Source organism: Oxyura jamaicensis (assembly GCF_011077185.1).
Source record: "Oxyura jamaicensis isolate SHBP4307 breed ruddy duck chromosome 6 unlocalized genomic scaffold, BPBGC_Ojam_1.0 oxy6_random_OJ106677, whole genome shotgun sequence".
NCBI lineage: Eukaryota > Metazoa > Chordata > Aves > Anseriformes > Anatidae > Oxyura > Oxyura jamaicensis.
The window spans coordinates 81,662-105,753 of record NW_023304038.1 but is presented as its reverse complement, the minus strand read 5'-3'; the positions used below and the strand labels follow the sequence as shown (position 1 = coordinate 105,753).

Genomic DNA, 24,092 nt, shown 5'->3' with positions numbered 1-24,092 from the left:
ATAAGCTGGAGGCGAGGCAGCCTCGGATTGATCCCGTCTGTGCAGGCGTGTGTGGAATTCGGGAGATAACCTGGGGAAGGAAGGCGGCTCCTGGGGTGGGGGGGTGAGCAGGTCCGACGTTTGGGACGGACAGACGGGCAAGGGGCGAGGGCTGCTGGTGCGTGGAGGATGAGGGGAAAGGCTCGGGATGGCACGAGGCTGGGGAATGCTTGTTTCCAGGCATCCTGTGGGATGCAGGGGAGCAGTGCCCGTGGCCAGCGAGGCAGCAGGGTTTGGTGCCATTGTGCCCAGGTGCAGGGCGAGCAGCAGGAGCTAGCAGCGAGCGGTGGGTGCTGGCAGCCCGAGCTGGCAGCGGAGGGAGGCTATCCAGAGCACTCGAGTGAAATGCCTTGAAGTAGGTGGAGAGAACAGCCCTCTTTATGTTTTCAAAGGAAGGATTAAGCGTTACTTGTCTCTGCCTAGCTAGAACCAGGCGCAAGGTAGCCAAGCCATACAAAGAGGCACTAATTGCATTTAAATTTTATTTTTTATTTTTTGGCTTTCCTTCCTCCCGCACCCCTGCTGAACTCTTAGCACTTTTCTTTCTTTGCAAACATGCCAGAAGGAGAGATATTAAGCACTCCCCAGCTTTCTGCCCCTGCCTACGAGGTGTCTGTGAGGGAAACCGGAGCGATGCTGCAACGTTACCTGAGCTATAGAGCAGAGGGATCCCAAGGGATGGGTAGGAGCAGGAATGATGAAGCCAGCGTGATGTTGGGTGAAAAAGCGGGGATAATGCTTCCAGAACACCCTTACCCTGGGCTGGCACAGTGGATGCAGCTGGTTTTGGCCTCCTGATGCCAGGAGGGGTTCCCAGTCCCCTGCGTGGGGCTGGCCAGCTGAGCACCATTTGGGACGAATCGGCCCAGAGAAGCCAGGTATCAGCACGAGGGGCCGATGTCGGCACCGCGGCGGCGGGGCCGTGAGGCTGCTGCTATTACACGCTCCGAGGAGCAAGCACGCGGGCAACAAAGTGATAATTATGCACAGCAGCGGCTGCAATTGTCTTTAGCTGAATCGGCATTAGGTTTTTCATCCGTGTGGGGGGGAAAGCAGCATCGTGACCGATGCGCCCGAGCATCCCGTGCCGTGCCCAAGCATCCTGTGCCGTGCCCAAGCATCCCGTGCCACACCGACCGTGAGCCCTCCGGGACCTCTGTGTGCCTGGGGAAGCAGCTCCTGTTTTGCTCTTCCTGGGCATCTCGGCCCCGTTGTTCGCTCCGGGTGGCCGGGAGGAAGGGGGTGAGGGATTTGAGAAGCGTGCGGAAAAAATCTCCGGAGCGGGGTACCGTGTGGCGGCGCGGGCCGAGCCGGCCCCTTCTGCTGGGCAGCTGATAACAATTTGAATATTCAGATTTGCTTTCAGCCATCCGCAGGGGGCTCGCAGGCTCCAGGAACCGGGAGCAAGAAAAGCAGCATGGGGGCCGAAACCAAAAAAATAAACAGCGGAATAAATGTATGAACGGCACCTCGCAGCAGCCCCCCCCAATAGGCTGATGTTCTCCCCTTCTCCAGACCTCACATGGGGAGACTGAGGCACTTGAGTGGCTGGTAATTAGGGACGGCAGGTATCTGGAGACTGATCTCCTTCCCCAGCTGGAATTAATCCACCCTGCTCCCTTCCTGCAAACATTTGGGTTTCTTTTGATGTTTCCACTTTTATCTTGCGCCTCCAACTAACGTGCTGCTCGCTGGATTCCCAGCAAATCCCTCGCATCTCGCTGCCACAAAAAGGGGCTTTCGTGTGCCGCAGGGACCCCAGGAGAGGCAGGGGACACGTGGAGGAGATGCAGCACGTTTTTGCGGGGAGGAGGGTGAGCAGGGATGCTGCTTGGGTCAGCAGCTCTTGGTGGTCAAGCATCAAAAAAAATGAGTTATTGAGGCCGGTGCCAAGCCGTGCACCTTGAGTAACCAGCCTTCCTCTCCCCCTCCCAGGGCCCCAACAGTGTTTTTGAGGTCTACCTGGTGGGCAACAACTCCAACCACTTCATCATCTCGCCCACCTCCATCCAGGGGAAGGCGGACATCCGCGTCCGCGTGGCCGTGCCGCTGGACTTCGAGACCATTCCCCGCTATGAGTTTTCGGTACGGCGGCGCGAGGGATAGGGCGATGGGGTGTAAAACGTTGAGGTTGGCCAGAGCCAAGAGGAAGGGAGTTATTTTCTGCATTAATTAAAGAAAAAAAAGAAAGGGGGGGGGGGGCTAATTTTGCAGAAGCTCCAACTCTCCCCTTGCCTCCCCACCCAGCTCTTTGCAAACGAGAGCATCCCTGACCACGTCGGCTTCGCGCGCGTGAAGATCAGCCTCATCAACGAGAACGACAACAGGCCCGTCTTCAGCAAGGCCCTCTACAACGTCAGCCTCCCGGAGAACGCCACCGTGGGCACCACCGTGCTGCAGGTCCACGTGAGTAGGAGCACCCCGGCTGCAGATCCCGCGTGGGGCGAGCAAATCGAGGGCTGCTGAGGCAAGGAAGGGATGGGGAAAGCGAGGATGGAAGTGTTGCGGAGTGGTGCTGCTGGCCAGGGGTGCTGCTGCGGGGCTGGTGCTCCTCTGGGATGGGAACTATCCCGAAGAGGAGCACCAAAAGCCATGCGATGCTTTGGGGTGAAGCGGTCGCGGCCCCTCCGTAGCTGCCTGCCCATCCCGAGAAGAAAAGCCCTGACAAAAGGGTTCGGTGTGTAAGTGTGTTTACTCTACAAACAGATGGTGTGAAACTGCACAGAGCCCCCGAGCTGTTCCCATCTGACAGTTATTAATATTTCAAGCAGATGTTGAGCTAGTCAGGCCGTCAGGCGCTGAACAATGAGGTTGTTACTGCCTCTCCTCTTCCCCCAACTTCCAGCTATGCCAGCATTTCGGAGCACACGCAAAACAGCCAGGAGTTGAATCCTCCGTGATAAATCAGAATGGATGCAATTAGCGCTGAAATCCAGCTTTGCCCTCCCAGCTGATCCCAAACTTTTCACAGCCTTCGGGCTCCTCCTCCTCCTGCTGCGGGATGCGGCTTTCCCAAACCATCCCAGACACCGCGGGGATGCTGGACATGAGGATGCCCCCGCTGAAAAAAATAGGCAAAAGGAGACTCCGTTTGCAGTGACAAACGGCCATGCGTCTCCGCAGCATTTCAGCCCCCAGCCGTGCCTGTTCCCTATAAATCAGCCGTGGAACAACCCCAGGAGCAGGCAGCCGCTGCTGCCTCCTGCTCCCTGCCCTTCCCTGTGTTGGTGTGGGGTCAGGTCTGTGTCCCCAGGGCTCCTCGGGCACCCCGGGTCCCTTCCAGCACCACTCAGCCTAAGGTTTTTGCCTGCTCTCCGTTCTCCGCTTCGCATCCCCTCCTCTCCCTACCCATCCATCTGTTTAATTCCATCCATGAGATGCATTTATCATACGGATTCGGGGAGCTGCTTGCTTGCAGGGGAACATCTGGAGGGGGTCCGGCTTCAAGGGAAAGCCCCCCCGGTTTCCTACCCGTGCCTGAGCCTCTTCCCACCCAAACTTCCCTCTCCCAGTTCTGCCCCGGCTACCAGCAGATACTGAAATATTATTATATTTTTTTCTGAAACAACTGGCCATGAAACCTTTTAATAACGTTACAGTAAAGGTCAGAGAAAGAATTTCACACTTCTTGAGCAAGCAGGCAGCCGGTATATAACTTGGTGCCCTCCAGGAGCAAGAGGCGCCGAGAGCATATGCTGCACCCTAAATTAACCGGGGTGCCTGACACCCCTGGCCGAACGCAGCTGGTGGCTTTCTTGATACGAGGGAGCAGGCTGGATGGTCTCGGGCCACAGAGGGATAAATCTGCTGTGGGGAAGGATGAATTCCCCCTGCTCCAAGCTGCGGGTCCGTGACCGATGGGTGCGGAGCTCTCTGCTCCTTTTTTCCCAGCCCTGGAGGGCTGTTGGGCAGCCTGAGCCTCTCATGGTGCTGAGGGCGGTGGGGCTGGGGACGCCCCACGTTGGGGCTCCTCTGGCACATGGGGTCATTGAGCTGAGAAGCATTTTGGGGTGGAAGAAGCTATGGGACCTCGCTTACAGGGCCGCCAAGACCCCAAGCTTCCCACCAGAGGAGCGGGGGGCTCAGCACCCCCTCCTGCCCGTTCGGAGGGGTGGGCACGCGTCTCCTGCTCGCTTGCTGCTGTATTTGTTAGGCCTGGAGGGATGGGGAAGGGCAGTAAGACAAGGCAGCGGGAGGTGGGAATTAAGGGGCGGGAGGGCTCCTTAAGCTCCTCGTATCCTACAGATCTGCACCGCCAAGCCCTCCTGAAAAGCTCCGATAACCAAAATCGTTAAAGCCCAAACAAACAGCGAGGAACTTGGCTTTTTTAACCACGACACCGCCTCTCGTTTGCCTTGAAGGGCCTGGAGCAAAACAATTCTCCCGGGAAACGTGGGAAGTAATCCCACCTCCCCGAGCCCTCCGGTCACCCCAGCCCGGTCCCCCCAGGGATGCAGCTGGCAAGCTGGGCCCGGTGATGCTACCCCACAGCCTCCAGCCCCCAGGAGCCATCCGAGGGGCTGCTGAAGCTTTGCAGAGCACTGAAACACCCCCCGACGGTGGGGTTTGAGGCTTTGGGCTTGCTTTCCCCGTAGATCTTCAGCAGCAGCCCCCGGACCTCGCCCCAACTCCCCCCCTTTTGCCACTGCGCTTCCCTGGGAGAAACCTTGTTAGTAAGAGCCTAATGAAGTAAATGTGCTAATTAACCTTCCATTACTCCCCTCATTTAAGCAACCTTTAATTTGCTTGGCAAAGTTTCTCTCCTTCCCCACCCAGCTGTCAGTTGGCTGCCGCTGCTTCGATCTCTCCTCGGCCTCGCGTCGGGGACGGGAAAAATCGATCCCGCCCTCATTTCCCTTCCCTTCTTTCCACCCAGCCGTGAACGCCAGGCAGCAAGAAAGTAATAACGTGGTTTTCCCAGCCCGGACATCAATAAGCAGCTACTTAGCATGCAAATCGCTCTCTCGATCAGAGCCTGCCCCGTGCCCTCTCCCTCCTCTGGGCCCCCAGTTGTGGGGTGGGGGCGAGGGACGGGCCCGTTTTGGGGCGGCTCATCCTTGCAGGGAAGCCTTTGGCACGGCCATGGAAATATTTGGGATTTACCGGGTCGGGGTGAGAGCCCGGGCAAGGCTCACGTGCCTGCCGATGGGGACAGGAGGTGACAAGGTGGGGCGGATGGCAGCGCCAGCCCTCGCTGTTAGCATCTTAATCAGGCCCGTTGTTCGCAAGCCCCCCGTGTGCCCCCGCTCCAGCTGTGCTTAAACAGAGCGAAATCACGTCCAATTTCCCCGGCGCTCAGGAGAAAATTGAATCCTTTATCTGCGAGAGGAGAGGCGAGCAGCGCGTACGTGAAACAGTAAATAGTTAAATAATCAAAGCAGGCGATTCCGAACTGCCTGGAAAGTTAAACATGAGCGGCTTTTCTTCTTTGTGCCTGCCCCTTTTTTTTTAAAAAAAAAGGAAAAACCTGCTCACACTCCTTGTTCCTTTTAAATATTCCTCTCGGCTCGGCTCCGTAAATAGAGGGAAAGGGAGGAGGAGGTTTCCAGGTAGCAGCGTGATTGACGGATCTGAAGTCCTCGTCTTGCTGTCAGGGCCCAGTGCTCTTTGGCTGTGTTTATCTCTTTAATCTAAATATCAATCCGTAAGACCGAAATGGGGTGGAATAGGAATCATGACAGCCGAGGAGAGAGACACTTATTGCAGCTTTCGCAGCCGCGCCGCGTCCTGATGGAGCTGTCAGGATAAATGCGCGGCTGCAAAGTGCAGAGGTGGCAAAAAAAGGAACCGCAGCCCCCAGGAAGGGGCAGGCACAGGCTCTGCAGCCCCCTGCAAGGCCCCGAGGAGCGGCCGTGTGCGGTGTGGTGGAGGCTGGGGTGGCGCGGGGGGTCCCTGGGGAATGAATGAGGTGTCCTCCTGGAGCGCGTTCCTCTTCGGGAGGAGCAAGGAGCATCTCCCGTGGTCTCTCTAGGAGTGCCTCCACCTCTCAGGGATGTCTTTTCGGCTTGCTGCCCCGTGTTGAACTCAAAAGGGAGATGGGGCTGCGGGCAGGGGTGCGCTGGGAATATTCCAGAGCTCACTAGGGATTTATATTCCCTGCATCGGACTCTGACCTTAATTTCTCTCGTTTTGCTGGGCCGTAAAATTCATTAGCGACCTAGCGGCGCAGTGATTGAGATGTCAGCCAGGCAATTGTGTGGTTATTTAAGCCATCAGACGTGCCGCTTGCCATTTGGGCGGACAACAGGAGAATATGAAATCAATACGGCTCATTAGCGGGGGACTCGCGCCCGGCTCCGTCGCGGCGCTCTGGCAAAACCCACCCGGGAGGGCACCTCGGTCGGCTTGGTGTCACCTTGGGGGTGGGCCAGGGGGACAAAATACCGTGTTTGAGGCTCGTGCTAAAGGGCTGGGTTCAGCACAGAGCGCCCCTTGGCTCGTGGCCCAGCCTGTGCTCTCCGGCCACTAAAGCACGGCCGCCCAGGCAAGTGTTAACCTGGCCGGCGAGGCGCTGCTGCTGCAGGGATGCTGTTAGAAAACACAATCAAGGAGCCTGGAGGAGAGGTGGGGAAGGCTCTGCTGTTCCCAGGGGGGTTGATTGGCTATTCCCCAACCCCCCCAAGAGCCCTCTGGGGTCGTTAGCGGCGATTGAAGCCCTGCTCGGGGCGGCTGGGCATCTCCCCGCTCACTCCTCGCCTCCATCCCTCCGTCGCGGCTAATCACGGCTGCCTGATTGCCGCCTCCCGCCAGGCTGGGGAAAAAGCAGCTTCCGTCTGGGAAGCCGGTGCTTTAAGCAGGTTTTCCACTGGCTTCCTCCATCCAGCTTTGCAGCCTGGTGGTTGCTTCTCGTGGCAATTCCTGCCTTATCTCTCCCTCCTTTGCGCCCCAAATCTCCGTGCAGGACGCGGCCAGGGCCTGGCTGCTATTCCCTCGCTCTGGAGGCCAGAGCTGGCATTTAAGAAGGGCCTCTCGTTCGTTAGCAGGCCGGGGTGGCTCAGATATTCGGCGTGGGGACACTGCCGTGCCAGCCCCTTGTCCCCGTGCCCGCCCGGCGAGGCAGGCAGGCGAGAATCACGGCCGGTCAGTGCGGCGCCCTGACAGCTTTCTGACGTCGGGTAATTGCTTTCCTGCTACGACTCTTTTAAGCAGCGAGCTCCTGGCCAAAGCAATTTGCTCCCCATCAATTTTTATTTCCTGGATTGAGAGTGCAGGGTAAGGGGGGATGAGGCCGGGAAACAAAGGTAGCGGAGGAGCGCGGGCAGAGCCGTGACCCGCTCCTGGGGAGCCCATGGGAGCCCCAGCACTCACCCATCCCATCCTGTCCCCATCTGGACAGACCCAAATCAGCCTTCCGATGGGCTTCTGGCCACCTCTGCCCTGCAGCCACTGGGTACCGACCCCCAGCCGCTCATCCTTCAGCCCCAACGAGGAGCGACGCACCCCGGCGTGGGCTTCTCCTCTCCCCCCTCCGGCAGGTTTTGGTGGATTATTGTGTTTTGGGGCTTCTCCTCTCCCCCCTCCGGCAGGTTTTGGTGGGTTATTGCATTGTTTTGGTCGGCAGATCGGCGTGCACGGCTTTTGTCTCTTTAAGCACATCCCTGCTCATCCCGCCGAGCTGCTGCGCGCGGAGTTAATCTCGGGTAGTTTGAGGAGTCGTTCAGCGGGGCTCGGCGGATGATGAATGTCGAAACCATTACCAGCGAAGCGCCGGGGCTCCGTGGAGCTGTTTAAAAATGAATTCTCCCATGTAAATTTCTGCTCCATCAATCCTTACGACATGTCAAACATTGCCATTGTTTCCCGAACAAATTGCGCGGCGTGCCCTCTCCCGCGGGTCCGCGCAGGAGGGCAGAGCCGCTCGCCCGGCGGGGTGGGGAAGGACGGATGCGGGGAGGGCTCGTGGGGTGAAGGGGAGACGGGTGAAATATTTGTGTGGGGAGGTGGGACGGAGGTCTGGGCTGCGTGTTTGGGGTCGGCATCACCTGCAGCACCCCTGCGGTGGATGCCGCGGGTTATCCCCGCTGCCTCTTCCCGGGACTCTCCCCGAGATTGCTGCGTAAATGTGGTTTTGAGCAAAGCTCTGTGCCGGTGACAGCTCGCGAAAGGACAGCTGTGGACCTGTGCTTTCATCCTGCCCTTTGCAGGCTCCAGCGGGCAAATCCCTTCTTAATATTCCGGGCAGGAGGCGAGCAGCCGCCAAAGCTATTTGATGGCTGCTTGAGGTAGAGCCCAGGGAAACTTCCAGCCAGATGCTTCTCCTCCCCGGCCGTGGTGCCGGAGGGGACCGGGTGGCGAGGGGACCGATCTGCAGGGAAATAATTGGGAAAAGCCCTGCGAAGCCATCAGGATTTTGGCTCTTCTCCTCGTTCTGTCTCAGGATTGCTTTGCAAGAACGTGCGTGTTACCACGCCGCTGGGTTCGAGCATCCGAGCCTCTTTTCTGCCCTTTAGAGGTAAAAAGTTTGGTAATGCGGAAACGCTCAAGGATCCGAAATTAAACGTGTTTAACGCACGTGGCTTGAGCTTTGTGCATATTCCCTCTTGCACACAAGTGCATCACCTCGTGCTCAACTCAGCTCACCCAGCTGTACGGGGCAGAATCAGGCCTCCTGGCACCATGGCTCCGTGCCTTGGTTTGCCTTGGTGGCACTTTTAGCCGGCCCAGCAGCATCACCAAGGGCTGCTGGCCCTGCGTGCCGCGCTGCTCTGTGCTGACCTTCTCTTCACCTTCCTCCTTCCCTCTATTTTTTTAGCCCAGCAGCAGAAAATTACACTTTCCCGGCGTTGTCTGTCACTGCAATAAGCACTTACAAGTGCAATCGCACGGGGCCAAATGAAGGGAATTAGTTTTGCCCGTGCTTTGTGGTCCTGGCAGGTCCCCTGTAAATCATTATCTCATCACCGGCCGATCCAGGTGCGTGGAAAATGCCTTTCTTGTCCCAAGCAGTTAGGGATTAATGGGACCTAGGGCTGTGAGCACAGACACAGAGCCTGGGAAAAATCCTGGCTGGAAGTTTGAGGTCCCAGGTGATGCTGAGGTGCCCAAAGGCACTCCAAGGGAAGGGGCATCTCCACCAGTGTCCTCCAAGGGGCAGCTGGCCCAAGGGGAATGGCTGCAGGCCGGGTGGATTTGGGTAGGTTTGCTCTGTTTGGCCGAGTCCAGCGTGCACAAATAATAGAAATCAAGTCTGAGCGGTGGGGAGGAAAATCAGCACAATGGGTCAGGCTGGAAGGTCGGCTCCACCAGGACACGCTTCAGCTGGCGCGAAGCAGCAACGGTTTACCAGCCAGGGTAAGGAAGCATTTTGGGGGAAAAATTAGTGAATTCGGGTGAGTTTTCTCACTTTCACCCCATGGCATGGTAGGTGGGGGGGAGGTGAGATGAACTCAAACTCCTGCTCTGCTGGCAAGGGTACCCAAGGCTGCCGATAAATCAGGAGGGTTTCGGGAGCGGGTTGTGCTCCACGCCAGTCCTAAAATACAGCCTCTTGATGGTATCTGGACATAAAATGTGTCTTTGACCCTGCTTTTTCAGAGGCTTGGTGGTGTCTAAGTAATCCAGACAGGACTCAATTTAGAAAATATAGTGGGGGGGGGGGGGAAGGTATATTTTGGGGCTTATATTCTACTTCCTTCATCTAAATATAACATTTTCTGGCCCTTGTTTCTTGCCTCCATTCATGCATATTTTATATATTCATTAGAGAAAAGTCTTTAAAACACACATAAATCTCGCCTCGCTCCTCCGGAGCTGGCACACCGAGTCTCTCACACCTCGCCCGGAGGCAAAGCCTTCCCGTGGCAAAGCCTGGCAGGATTTGTGCTTCTCAGGCCATCCTTCTTCTCGCGTACATATTTTGTGGCTTTCTGATTAGAATTTCTCTGCTGGACTCTCCTCTGTGGGAATGGGGCTGCTTGCAGCAGACAGCTCTCGTCTCTGTTTTCTTGAAAATCTCGTCTGCCTCAAATTGCCGTATTTCACGCGCGCTTCCCAGATTAGCTCAGCATGTCGGTGCAGGTCAGGAGGCATAACAGTCCCCACCAGTGGAGTTTCTGGAGATGGTGCTGAGCGCTGGAGGGATGCTATCTCCAGCTGGTGGCCAGTCAAGGACCCCCCAGATAACCACGGCGAGCCCAAAGAGTCCCATCCCCAGTTCCATCAGACGCTGAATGGCAGCATACAAGGTGGGCAGATAGACTAGGGAGGGAAGGAAGAAGAGTTTTGGGCTTGCACACCCATTTTGGGTGGATGTTGGAGGCAGCATCTGCTGCGGATGCTGCTGGAGGAGGTGGAGGGTTGGCTGGGCTGAGCATCTACCGACCCGCCCCAGAGCACGCCACCTGGCAGAGACACACAACCCTCTTTAGGCAAGAATGCAAATGAAGGTTTTCCGTGAGTCGTGATGGATCCGCTGGTGTGTGCAATTCCCATATGTAGCCTCATTTATTAACTACTGTTTTTTTAGGCAACTGACAATGACGTGGGCACCTATGGGAAAGTCAGTTACTTCTTCAGCGATGACCCCGACCGGTAAGTGGCTGAGCCACCGGGAATAACGTTGATCCTCTGAACCCCTCCTAACCCATCGAGAGCTCACGTGGCAAATTTAGGATGCCCGTTGCGTCCTACCTGGACAAAGGCACTGTGCTGCCTTGAGCAAGTGCCACTCGTCCCACTGTCAGGCTAACATCTCCCCATCTCCAGCGTGTGGTCACCAGGGTTTGCCCCCTTCTGTCCCCCAGTTTCTCCCTGGACAAGGACACGGGCGTGATCCTGCTGACAGCTCGGCTGGACTTCGAGACCACGCAGCGCTACACCCTGACCATCATCGCCCGGGACGGTGGCGGGGAGGAGACGGCGGGGCGCGCCAGGATCAATGTCCTGGACGTCAACGACAACGTGCCCACCTTCCAGAAGGAGGCATACCTGGGGGCGCTGCGGGAGAACGAGCCCTCCGTCACCCAGGTGGTCCGGCTCCGGGTGAGGGACAAGCAGCGGCGAGGTCCCCGTCCACCATCCCTCCTCGCGGGGCCGGGCGCAGCTCCCGTGCTCACCCCTTGCCTCCCGTCATACCTAGGCGTCCGACGAGGACTCGCCTCCCAACAACCAGATCACCTACAGCATCGTGCAGGCGTCCGCCTTCCGCGAGTATTTCGACATCACGGTGTCGGAAGGGTACGGAGGTGAGCACTGAGGTGGTGTCAATGGGCTGTCCCCGACCCATCCTGCCCGGTGCTGAGCACCACGCCTTGCTTCCTTCCAGTGATAAGCGTGAACCACCCCCTGGACTACGAGCAGGTCGCCAACGGGGTCATCTACTTGACCGTGATGGCCAAGGATGCCGGCAACCCGCCGCTCAACAGCACCGTCCCTGTCACCATCGAGGTGTTTGTAAGTACGAGGTGAAGGATGTCCCATGGGGGCCAGGCGGAGACGGGGGGCAGCGGTGGCCAGGGACACCCCTTCGCCCCCACGTTGCTCAACATGAACAAATCTACCCAAAGAGCACGTTTCTACTGGTTATTACCTCCTGGCCGACTGTCCGCCAGTGGCTTTCAAGTAGATGTGGCTTTTGTGCCTCTCAACCAACCGGGGTTTTCTCTCAACTGGGTAAAAAAACATATACGTAATGGGGAGAATAGGGAGAAAATGAGGAGGAAGCGTTTGACAAAGGCACTTCAGGAAAAAAGAGCCATGAAAAGGCAGAGTGATAGCAAGTGGGGAGGGAGGGGATTTTTTTTCCTCCTTTGGTTGTTGGTTTTTAATAAAGAAGTCAAACTCGCCTTGTAGATCTCCCATTAGGGGACAATACGCTTTGTAGCGGGAGCCGCCGAGTCAGAACTAATAGCACGCGCGGTGCCGGGAGCTGGGGAGATATCAGTGCTAATAAGCCTCTGCCTCGCTCGCTGACGCCCCGCTTGGGGCAAGCAGCTTTTTGAAGGGCTTTTTGGGCTTCATGCGGGACGAGGGACCACCCTCTCCTGCAGCGGGCTTCCCATAACCCTGCCCAGATGGAGAGCTGGCCAGAAACGAGCCCCTGCCGCCCCAGGAGCTGGTTCACAGTGCCGTGGCGATGCTGAGCACGGCCTGATTAACTCAGGACCGCTAATGAAAAAGCACGGCAGCTGCCCTGGGTTGTACCCACCTAGACTGGACCGTGTGGTGTGGCCGCAGGTCTCTGAGGGTGAGGTCTCTCTGTTTCCAGCTCTCCCTTGGCTGGTTTGCCTTGGGGCTGGTTGCAGTTTCCTCCTTGCCCTGGCGGGGAGAGCCGGGTGATGCTCTGGCTGACTAAAGACCACCTGCTTCCAGAAACGGGAGCAGAGGATGGCAATTTAATTACAGTGTGATGGGCATCGTTGGCACGTGAAATTGCCTCTGATATCCAGTTTGGTGGCAGCAGGAGCAGCTGAGCCTGAGAAAACATCTCTGGAGCAGCCCCAGCACAACAACAAAACCCGCAGCAGTGTTTTAACACCCCAGCAGCTCCATCCTCACCTCTCTGGGCTGCTGGATTTGATGTTCAGCCCTCAAGCTCGTGGCGCTTCCCCCACGAGCTGGTCTTGCGATGCGGGAGCATCCTCCACCCGTAGCAGCCTCTCACACCGTCCCCAGCTCAGCGCCCTCCTCCCAGCCAAATTCTTGCCCTTGTCTTTTCTGCAGGACGAGAACGACAACCCGCCCACCTTCAGCAAGCCCTCCTATGTGATAGCCGTCATGGAGGACATCATGGCAGGTATGAGGCATGCTCCTCTCCAGGCAGCCGGGGGGGCACAGGGGTGTCACAGAGAGCCTGGGGTACATGACAATTTTTTGGGGAGCCCCTCGGTCAATGGGGGACCGCTTGAGGTGCTGGGGGACAGGGTGATGGGGTGGGTGCCTCCTCCAGCCCTCGTTTCTGTCCCCCTGCCCTACAAGGTGCTACCGTGCTGTTCCTCAATGCCACGGACCTGGACCGGTCCAGAGAGTACGGACAGGAGTCGATCATCTACTCCCTGGAGGGCTCCTCTCATTTTCGGATCAACGCTCGCTCAGGTGAGCCTCCATGTGCAAGCTCGCTCTTCTCCGTGCCTCATTTTTCCCCCAGTTTTCTTCCCTTTGGTTTCCCCCTTTTCCCCCTTACTCCTCCGTCCTCCTTCCCAAGCAGCCTGCTTAGGAGAAACGCAGCGTAAGGGTCACCGGGGAGGTTCTGGGAGAGGCACCAGCAGAAGGTCCCAGGGGGACCTTGAGAAAAGACTGTTGGTTTGGCTGCTAGGGCTTGCCTTAGCCGAAGAGCTGCCCCCTGCCCTTCCTCACTGGCATCTTTTTTGTGTATTAAGGGCAGGAACGCTGACAAAGCTACAGCCACTGCAGCAAGGAGCTCCTTTTGTCCATCTGTCCGGTGTCCCCAAGCCAAACTGCACATGGGGGGAAGGAGGAAAGGGGTGACGGTGTGTCCTGGGATGTTGGAGAAGCCAAGAGCTATCTGCCAGGGCTCTCCGAGCCTGCCCTACAAGGCTGAGCTCAGCTGGGTGCCAGTCTGCGGGCAGGAGCCATCCATCACTACGACACCTGTACGCTCAGACCACTTGTCCTGTGATTAATTTTTTCAGCGCACGAATTAGTCGGTGCCACGAGAGTCTGGAGGCAGATGTATTTTAGGAAGACCTTTAGCCCTGCAAATTTCCCTTGCCAGGATTCGTTTTGCCCCTCCAATCATTGTGTGGATGAGCTTTTCCCTTGGTGTGCCAGTGCCTCTGTAGAGCAGCTCGGGCTCCATGCAAAGAACAGGCTCTTCTGGGGTCTGGGGAGCCCAAAATAGCACATGGTCCCCCGGAGGAAGGGAGGGCATGGGTATCTTTATATATTTGCAGGACGATGCCTGTAAACCCCTTCCAGGGCCGCTCCTTTTTGGCGCATCCCCTTTTCCACCGGTGCTGCCGTTCCCCAAGCCCCATGTGGGACGTGAGCATACAACATCCCCCATCCCTCTCCTTCCCTCTGGCTGCAGGGGAGATCACGACCACATCTTTGCTGGACCGGGAGGCCAAATCCGAATACATCCTCATCGTCCGGGCCGTGGACGGGGGCGTGGGACACCACCAGAAGACGGGCATTGCCATGGTGAGTGCGGGCTGGCCCTGGCACCTTCTCAAGGACAGCCTGGTACCTCTCCCACTGCCCACAGCCCATGCAGAGTGCCTCGCCGGGGTGTGTAGGTCTGGAAATGAGGCTCTCCATCCCGGCCAGCTACGCACCGCGGCGCCACTTGACCTTCCAGTGCTTTGCGTGTCCATCTCTCCGCGCGAACGCGGCAGCAGGAGTGTGTTCCTCCAGCAGCACGGCTCCCTTTGTCAGTGCCTCTTGAGAAAATGCTTGGTTGGAGAGCCTGCAGGAGCGCTTAGTTGTGCCTGATGACTGCTATTCACACACTGCCTGGATCAAGGGCTTCCAACTGCTTCTTTGATTCGTGGCTGCTCGGAAGGGTCTGGTGGAGGTGTGGGCCATTGTGCAGCAGATTGGAGCCTCCTGGCAGTGGCTTTGCCTTGCCCCTCTCTGATGTTCATATCGTTTGCAAAGGGGGCTCTAGAAATCTCTGGAAATACCAGGTCAGAAGGCGAGGACCCTTCTCTCATGGCCAAGGACCCATCTCTCATGGCCCCGTGTTGAAGCATTTCATTGTGTTTGGGTTCTCCTGCCCGAATGCTTGGCTGGGTTGTAGAAGGGATATCCCACAGAAGAGAGGAACATTTCTTCTGTGCCAAAGAGTTCCCTAAAACAATCGCCACCGTGCTGAGGGCTATCAGGAGGGGTAGGATGCAGGCTGGAAACTGGAAGCTCCCCATGGAGCATCCCAGAGGCAGGACACATCTTGGAGTGCTGAGTTCCCTTTCAGGGCTCCAGATGAGAGGACGCTCTCCTGATACCTTCACCGAAAGGCAAAAACAGGCTTTGTGCAACACAGACTGCAATTAGGGCAAGGAAAAAATAAATAAATAAACCACCGCCACCCCTATTGCTCGCGCAGGCGTGGCGGCAGCTGAGCCTGAGTTCTGCCTTGCAGGTGAACATCACGCTGCTAGACATCAACGACAACTACCCCACGTGGAAGGACGAGCCCTACTTCATCAACCTGGTGGAAATGACCCCCCCCCAACTCGGACGTCACCACGGTACGTGCACGGGGAGGCAGCTGACAAAGCCTCCTCCTCCTCCTCCTCCTCCTCCTCCTCCCATGGCCAGGTTTCCTCCCCAGGCCTTGCAGTCGTCAGTCCTAAAGGTTCCTGCTCACTGCCCATCCCATGTGCTTCTCCGCTCTGCTGGGGTTGTTTTTTTCCCCCCAGTGGTGTGGGTTTTGGCCAAGTTCTCCTTTCCTTAGCCTCGCCTGCGACCTCCTTCAAGGACCTCTCTGAAAGACATTGATTTACAGCCTTTCAAATCCCGCTGGTGAAATAAAAGAGAAGGAGAGCACGAGGCTTGCACTCCATCACGCCGGGAGAAAAATGACGGGCACGAAACGGAAAATAAATGAGGGGAAAGTGAGGAGAATCCACAAAATGGTGTAACGGGGAAGGCTGCGAGAGAAAACTGCTGGGGAGGGGACCAAAAGGTCTGGCAGGCGAGGCGGGAGGTGTCAAGTCTCCGTGGGCTCTCTTGCAGCCCCCAGCCCCTCCTGAGGGAGCTTGCAGGTCCCCCCGTGCCCTCCCCATGTCTTCAAAGGGTGGCAGAGAGCCTCTGTGGAGGCTGTGGTCATCTAACACGGACTTCCCAGTTAGTGGCTGGGAGCTAATTCCTGTCACCCATAGGGTGGGAAGTCAGCTGGGATGAGCAGCGGGAGCTGGGGACGGTGCAAGTGCAGTGAAGTCGGGCTTGGGTCTGTTTTTATGGAAATGTCCCCGGTAATTAAAACATCACGGAGGGAACAGCAAAGCACCAAATATCCGGCGTGGAGGGGAACTCCACCAGTGAATTGCTTCCAGCGTTTCCTCTGCAGCAGCACAAGTTCCTTCGCACGCCTCCTTGTCCCCGTTATTTTATTTTTCTGAAGGGTGCCTATTTCTAGCTGCCTTTATTTAAAAAGCAAAAAGCCAGCGGCTGCTGCGTGCTCACGGCTCCCTTGCCATGCCAGCACCTGCTGGGCTCGCAAGACAACTTCAGTGAAATTCAATACAGCGCTTGGGGACGCAAAGTCCCTGCGAGGCGTCATGGAAACACAGCTCAGCCACGCCATCAGACGCCGGTGAACCCCCACCTGGGAGCCCCGGATCCTCGCCAACCTCTTGGTTTTAATTCTCACCTGTTCCAGGTGGTGGCCGTGGACCCGGACCTGGGGGAGAACGGCACGGTGGTGTACAGCATCCGCCCCCCCAACAAGTTCTACAGCCTCAACAGCACCAGCGGCAAGATCCGCACCTCGGGCGTGCTGCTGGACCGCGAGAACCCCAACCCGCAGGAGGCCGAGCTGATGCGCAGGATCGTGGTGTCGGTCACCGACTGTAAGCGCGAGGACACGGGGGTTGAGGGCAGGGACAGGTCCTTGGGACCTGGCACGTGAGTCCCAGCCTCGCTGCAGGGCGTGAGCAGGAAATATAGGGAATTTCTGGAGGAGGACGGCAGCGCTGCTGCTTGTTGCATGCCCTTTGCACGTCTCCAGCTGGTTTTGAAGAGCAGGGAGTCGCCTTTAACCTTAGCTCTGCCCCTTCCCGTGTTGGTACCGCGCTGTCCCCTCCGTGCTGCCAGGAGGAGAGGGTTAAGGACAGAGCATCCTGCCTGTCCCCGGGGAGCTCTCCCTGCCTGGGGACCTCGTCCTCGGGCAGGAGGCACTGACCTGCCCCCTGCCCTGTTCCCCCGCAGGCGGGCGGCCGCCCCTGCGGGCCACCAGCAGCGCCACGGTGTTCGTCAACCTGCTGGACCTGAACGACAACGACCCCACCTTCCAAAACCTGCCCTTCGCCGCCGAGATCGCCGAGGGGCTTCCCGCGGGCACCTCCGTCTTCCAGGTGGGCGCATCCCCCCCCCTCGCTCCCCGTGGTGCTTTGAGGCCCCTTTTTTTTCAAGCTGGCATCTCTGGGGCTCCGGGCACTCCTTGTCCCCAATTCTCACCCTCCCCTCCGTCCTCTCCCCGCAGGTGGTGGCCGTCGACCTGGACGAGGGCCCCAACGGGCGGGTGACGTACCGCATGCAGGTGGGGATGCCCCGCATGGATTTCCTCATCAACAGCACCAGCGGGCTCGTCACCTCCACCGCCGTGCTGGACCGGGAGAGGATCGCCGAGTACTACCTGCGGGTGGTGGCCAGCGACGCCGGCGCGCCCTCCAAGAGCTCCACCAGCACCCTCACTGTCAAAGGTCCCGAAATTCGCGGGTTATCCTCGAGGGGGGATGCTCTGGGATGCTCGGCACAGCAGGGGATGGGATCTGGGGAGCTGGCTGCAGCCCGGGGACACTCAGCCCCTCTCCCTCTTGCAGTGCTGGATGTGAACGACGAGAGCCCCACCTTCTTCCCAGCCGTCTACAACGTGTCGCTGCCCGAGGACGTGGCCCGGGATTTCAAGGTGGTCCGGCTCAACTGCACGGACGCCGACGTCGGGCTCAACGCCGAGCTCAGCTACTTCATCACGGGTATGTCACCCCCCGCTCACCCAGATGAGGAGCCTTTCTCCTGCTGATTTTCACCAGACTGGCTTGCAGGGGGATCTGGGGGGATCTTCTCTAAAGGTCTGGGTATGTTTTCGGCTCCAAACTCCTGCACCCAGCATGGGGAACGGGTAGAGGTTAGGGGAAAGTCCCAGCTTTTGGGATGCCGAGGTTGGGAGCGCAGGATGGCTCGAGGCTCACGTTCCCAAAACTGGGGCGGTATCGCCCTCTGCTGCACAGCTCCACTCCAGCTCCAGGTCCGACGGGGGCTCTCGGTGGGCTGCGACTTGCGAACCTTTTCCCCCTGGGCATCCCCTACGAGCGTAATGCTTAACGCTGCTGGGACGGCTTCCAGCGATGCGTGTCCGTATCGGGACATCCCAGATGTGTCGCATCAGGGGTGGTTTTTCTCCCCTGCCCTGGTGGGGACGACATCCCGCTCCTTGTTCCTTGCTGCAGGTGGGAACCAGGATGGCAAGTTCAGCGTCGGCTTCAGGGACGGGGTGGTGAGGACAGTCGTGAGCCTGGACAGGGAGACGGTGGCGTCGTACGCTCTCATCCTGGAGGCCATCGGTGAGGGTTTCTCCCCGTCCCTGCGACCTCTGAAGCGCCCGTGCTTGGTGTCAGCACCTCACAGCCCATGCGTGCTGTCGTGCCCTGGTCCCACCACAATTTTAGAAGACAGCCACTTCACCCCTTGGCCCTGGGGTTTTCCCTTCCCCGTTTATCCCCAGCACCGCAGCATCGCTCCCCTAATGCCCGGCCAGGCTTCGGCTCAGCGCCTGCCAGCTCCTCCCCAGCCACCTGGCAGGGGCAGAGGACCTGGCACCAACGGCATCCTGGCCACCGGCCCCAGAGCTTAATAATGATGTGCCTGTGTGCAGAAGGCTTGGGTGTCCCTTCTGAGCGGAGAAATAAGTGGCCTTCTCAGAAATCTTGGGGGCAGAGCATTGCAGGTGCCACAGGGATGCTGCACCGTGCCCACCTCCCGGACCCCTCACCTCCAGCAGCCCCTTCCAGCACAAAGCGCCCCGTTAAACAGCAACCCCTCTTGTTAATGGGGTGGCTGCCTGTCCTCAGGGCCTGTCCCCTACTTCCCCGTGAAACAGACATGCAGGGTAACACTGGTGGAGCTGCCAAAGGCCGGGCACCCCCCGTGCAAAGAGGTGGGGGTGACCGAACCCCACTGCTGCTTTTGCCCCCCCCACAGACAACGGCCCCACGGGGAACCGTCGCACGGGGACCGCCACCGTCTATGTCACCGTGCTGGACGTCAACGACAACCGCCCCATCTTCCTGCAGAGCAGCTACGAAGCCAGCGTCCCCGAGGACATCCCGGCCGCCAGCAGCATCGTGCAGGCACGTGGCTCGCCCTTCCCCAGGGAGGATCTTCCTCCCAGGGACACGGAGAAAAATAAGAAATTTACCCCAATTATTTAGTGGGGGGGGGGGGGGGAGAGAAAACCTATGAGTTTGCGAGGTCCCTTGGCCAGCTGCCTCCCAACTTTCTCCCAGAAGGAGCCAAGAGCAGGGATTTCCTCGGGGAGGGAGGAGAGCGCATGCAAAGAGAGCTCTGAGCATTTGGGCTCCTGCTTTGCTTTTTGTTCCCTTCTGAGCGAGCCGCGGGCAGGGCTGAATGGCTCAGCCAACGCTTAATGAATGTGGGTATTCACTCGGGCTCCCAGCACCCCTTCCAAGCTGCCTTCCAGCCTGGGAAGGCTCCTGCTGCCTCCAGTCCTTCTCCTGGCAGCTTTGTCCCTGCTCCCATGGGATGAGGGCATCACCGGGGGGGCAGAAGGAAGGGGGCTTTTCATTATACAGGTGGTCCCAGAGCACAGCATCCCAGGGCAGGAGGAGGGCAGGAACCTCCCTGCAGGAATTAAACCACTTTTCCCTTTTCCCAGTGGCTTGTGTAAGTGCTTCAGGCTGGCTGCGGCACGCTCTGCCAGCAGAAGGGAGCGTTGCGTCCAAGCCGGCGGTGGCTGCCAGCTTCCAAAGGCCGCTTTCGTGCAGCCACAGGCGTGTTTACCTGCTCCTCAGCTAAACGCTTTTAATTGCTGATTGGAAACTATGAGAGAAACAGCAGGGGTGAGCTGGGTGGAAAGCGAGGTGCTGCAGCAGAGGAGGCGAGCATCGCTCGCTGCGTGACGCAGGAGGAAACCACGTCCAGCCAAAACCGCAGGGCCCGGGAGCATTTTGGGGGGCACAGAGGGGCAGGGGATGGCACAAAGCGCTGCAAAGCTTGGTCTCCCTCTCCTAAATTTTCCTAGCTGTACCGTTGGGGTTGGCTCGATAGTTTTTCTGTGGGTGGGAGCTGGTGTGCCCACAGCCCGGGTGTCCTCACCCGGGTTGCTTGCAAGCAGCAACCTCCTTGTCCTGGATGCTTTTTGGGAAGCGGTGTCCCTGGGCAAAGCACTGCAGTGTCGCTCGGGGACACCAGAGGGGACCATTGTGTAGCAGCTGAGGTCCCCAGGCTCTCCCCGAGCCCGTCCTGACCCTGCTGTGCTGTGCTCCGCAAGCTTCACCCCCTGCTTTTCTTCCCTCGCGAAGGTGAAAGCCACGGACGCAGACGAGGGCATCAACGGGAGGGTGTGGTACAGGATCGTCAAGGGTAAGTCCAGCTCCACGTGGGGCTGGGCAGGATGCTCCTGGAGCCACCTCGGCGCTGCACAAAGCACGTTTGGGGCAGCAGGGGGCACGCGCTGGGCACCACCGCTGTCGCTTCCTTGCCCCCCCCCAGGGAACGAGCAGCACAACTTTCGGATCAACCCCAGCAGCGGGCTGGTGATGCGCGGCTTGCGGCCGCTGGACAGGGAGCAGAACTCGTCGCACGTGCTGGAGGTGGAGGCCTACAACACGGAGCAGGGCCCCATGCGGAGCTCCGTGCGGGTACGGAGCCGGGCGCTGAGCTGGGGGTGCAGTAATTTCCAGCCCTCGCCGAGCGGAGGCAGGCGTGCAGGAAGCTCGCGAGACCTGGCATGGAAATGCTGACGGAAAGTCTCCGTGGGTGGAGAAGAGGGTTTTGGTGGTGGGGGTGGGTTTTTTTATTTTTTATTTTTTTTTTTATTTTCCTGTGACATTTGGGCGCGCCGGGGCTGCGGAGTGCCTCGGCATGCTGGAAACCACAGGGCCAAGCACCTAGTTAAATGAGAGAGGGCCTAACTGTAATGATCTTGAGCAGCGAAGCAGCGACTTCCTTCCTCCAGGAGGGGTTCCCACGAAACTCGATCCACCCTCCCACCCCTCTGCTCACACCATATTTATTTTTAGACCCAACCAAGCTGGTGGCGGGCCCTGGCTGAGCGCTACGAGCCCACAGCACCAGTCGGAAAGCAGGAGGAGCGAGGCTGTCCCGGGGGAAACGCGAGAAAAGGCAGCTTGACCTGCTGGCCGTGAACTCCGCACGTTTCCCACGAAGCCAGCAGCGCTCCTGCAGTGCAGGGCCAGCAGCTGGGGAGGTTTGGGGCAGGGGATCCCAAAGAGGGGTGATGTGACATGATGCTGAGCCAGGGAAGGATGAGTCCCTCTGCAGCACGGGGACTGCCTGCTTGAGGTGCTTCAAGCCACCACGGCTCCTCCAAATTTCCCTGGGGTTGCAGGGGATGGATTCACGGGCAGGGGAAGGGGACCCGGTCATTGGTGCCGTGCGGGTTTGGTGCTCCTCTGAATTCATCACGCCCTCTCACCGCGCGTTTTTTGGGGCGTTCACAGGTGATCGTCTACGTGGAGGATGTCAACGACGAGGTGCCGGTGTTCACCCAGCGGCAGTACAACCGCCTGGGGCTGCGGGAGACGGCCGGCATCGGGACCTCGGTGGCGGTGGTGCGGGCCACGGACCGAGACACGGGTAGGGAGCTGGGCATGGGGCCAAAAACCCCATGGGGTGGGCTCAGCCTCGGTGGTCCTGCTCCCGTGGGATGCTTGGTCCAAATTTGCCATGCTCTTGCCCCAGGGAACGGCGGGCTGGTGAGCTACAAAATCCTGTCGGGCGCCGAAGGGAAGTTTGAGATCGATGAGAGCACCGGCCTCATCACCACCATTGACTACCTGGACTACGAGACCAAAACCAGCTACCTGATGAACATCTCGGCCACGGACCAGGCGCCCCCCAACAACCAGGGCTTCTGCAGCGTGTACGTCAGCCTGCTGAACGAGCTGGACGAGGCCGTGCAGTTCTCCAACAGCAGCTACGAGGCCGTCATCGTGGAGAACATCCCGCTGGGCTCCGAGGTGCTCCGCGTGCAGGCGCGCTCCATCGACAACCTCAACCAGATCACCTACAAGTTCGACCCCAACACCAACGCCCAGGCGCTGTCCCTCTTCAAGATCAACGGCATCACCGTGAGTGGTCTTCTTCGCCATGGTCTTCCTCGGTTGGGTTGGCCACCGCGGGCGCTGGGGCCGGTGGTGGACGTGGCCCTTTGCCCTCGGCAGGGCGTGATCACGGTCAAAGGCCAGGTGGACCGGGAGAAGGGGGACTTCTACACCCTGACGGTGGTGGCTGATGACGGGGGGCCAAAGCTTGACTCTACGGTGGTGAGTGGCTTCATCTTCCTTCTCTTCTGCCCCATCATCACCCAGGTTTTGGAGAACACCACCATCACGTTGGTGTCTTCCATTGCCCATTGTACAAGCTCTGCTGGGCCTGGCAGACCCTACACCCGGACCCTGCACTTCTCAAACCCATGCAGGCAAACAGTAGGGTCTGGAAACCCCAATTTGGGGGAAACCCTGCTTTTGCATGAGCACGGGCCACTGCATTTTATCTTCTGTATATCACCGTGTCATATTTCTCGGAACACACGCGCGCACACACAGAACAACACTCGGGTTTGCAGATCTCTTACCAAACTAAACCAGTAGGTAGGTAAATCTGGGGGGGCCCGAACTACTTCCCCGTGGTTTATGCTGATGGGGAGCGTTATATTTGGCAGTTTCGAAGGCAGCCGAGCGGGGGTGATTTGCATCTCCCCGCCGCAGCGGCGCAGGCAGGCACCGGCGGCTGGGCTGGCACGGACAGAAACCAGAAACGCGCCAGTTTGGGGCACCTGGGCCCCTGGGGGGTTTCGAAGCCAGCACCTTGTTCTTGTGTTTTGAGACCTCGTATCTGGGTGATGAAGGTGATGCTGGAGGAAGGAGGTAGCAAGGAGGCCACGGTTGCCATTCCCAAGCTCATGGGTGCTGGTGGCCTCGCTGCCCTGCTCCAGCCTCCCACAAATTAGCTAAAACCCCACGGGGACATGCCCACCCTGCCCCGCGGTGGGCTGGAAGACAACATGCCCGACTCCTCGCCATCACTAACTTGTTTTTTTTCTCTTTGTTTTCTCTGCTTCCCCTCCGACAGAAGGTAAGCGCGTCCATCATGCCGGCGTCGCCTCGGGGAGCAGGATCAGTCCCAGATGTCGAGCTGGGGGGACCCGCTCACCGTGCTCCCCGCTCCCCGGTTTCCATTCATCGGCAACAATAACCACAGCGGCTCGCCCCGGGCTTCCTCCGGGATGTCGTGGCGTTGAGCCCCGCCGCACCTGGGGGCCGGGGGCACCCATAAATAGAGCCCCGGGAACAGAAAGGCTCTTCCTCTCCCGTTTGTGCGCGTCTTTCATTGCCAGGGCGATGAGAGCATTTCCTGCGGCTAATTGTGGCCGAGGTAGCCCGCTCCCTTGTCACCTCCGGCGTGCAAAACGCAATGCTCGAGTGCTTGCTGTCTTTCTCCTGCCTCTTCCTCCCTCCTCCTCCTCTGCAGCTGCAGCTCCTTGGTTCAAATATCCGCACCATTCCCGGGCGGGACGGCTCCTGCTCGTGCTGCCAGTAATTTGGGGTGGGAGAGATGGCCCTGGCTTTGCCAGGTCCTGCCCTCACCCTGCCGTGCCCGCAGGTGACCATCACGGTCCTGGACGAGAACGACAACAGCCCGCAGTTCGACATCACCTCCGACTCGGCCGTCAGCGTGGCGGAGGACAGCCCGGTTGGCCGGCGGGTGGCCGTGGTCCTGGCCCGCGACCCCGACGCGGGCAGCAACGGGCAGGTGGGGTGGTGGTGCCACCTTCCCCGTGGCACCTTCCTGGCCCCTTCCCTTCCTCTGTGTCCCTGTGGAGACAGGACATGAGCTCAGTGCCACCCTTAATGCCAAAAGTAGCGTGAGAGCAGGGTCGGCTGCTGTGGGGTGTCCACGTACCCCTGAATCCACCCACACCGGACCATCTAAGATGCTCTGCGGGCATCTCCGGGTTTATTATTGTAGGGTCTCCTTCCCATCCTCCCAGCCCCACATCGCTTGCCCTTCTCCTCCCCCCCAGGTGACGTTCTCGCTGACAGCAGGGAACGTCGGGCGGGCGTTCGAGATCCGCACCACCAACAACACCTACGGCGAGGTGCTGGTGGCTCGGCCGCTCGACCGGGAGCTGCTGGACCGCTACACCTTGCAGGTGAGCCGAGCCCCCA

The 24,092-nt window shown here is 58.8% G+C and overlaps 1 protein-coding gene across 1 annotated transcript in view; it reads left to right on the top strand.

Moving 5' to 3' along the window:
* Positions 1-1,954: 1,954 nt before the first annotated feature.
* Positions 1,955-24,092, top strand: part of LOC118157560 (cadherin-23-like) — a gene marked incomplete at its 5' end in the record, with an annotated part of 34,475 nt that continues 12,337 nt past the window's right edge. Inside the window, 25 exon segments of the mRNA XM_035311953.1 lie at positions 1,955-2,124; positions 2,287-2,445; positions 10,505-10,569; positions 10,782-11,019; positions 11,117-11,222; positions 11,303-11,430; positions 12,700-12,772; positions 12,955-13,071; positions 14,027-14,139; positions 15,080-15,163; positions 15,165-15,188; positions 16,322-16,511; positions 16,870-17,015; positions 17,144-17,363; positions 17,484-17,636; positions 18,111-18,224; positions 18,862-19,010; positions 20,202-20,262; positions 20,392-20,540; positions 21,363-21,498; positions 21,604-21,992; positions 22,086-22,187; positions 22,996-22,998; positions 23,527-23,676; positions 23,948-24,076. Coding sequence (XP_035167844.1) covers positions 1,955-2,124; positions 2,287-2,445; positions 10,505-10,569; positions 10,782-11,019; positions 11,117-11,222; positions 11,303-11,430; positions 12,700-12,772; positions 12,955-13,071; positions 14,027-14,139; positions 15,080-15,163; positions 15,165-15,188; positions 16,322-16,511; positions 16,870-17,015; positions 17,144-17,363; positions 17,484-17,636; positions 18,111-18,224; positions 18,862-19,010; positions 20,202-20,262; positions 20,392-20,540; positions 21,363-21,498; positions 21,604-21,992; positions 22,086-22,187; positions 22,996-22,998; positions 23,527-23,676; positions 23,948-24,076 — 3,368 coding nt within the window.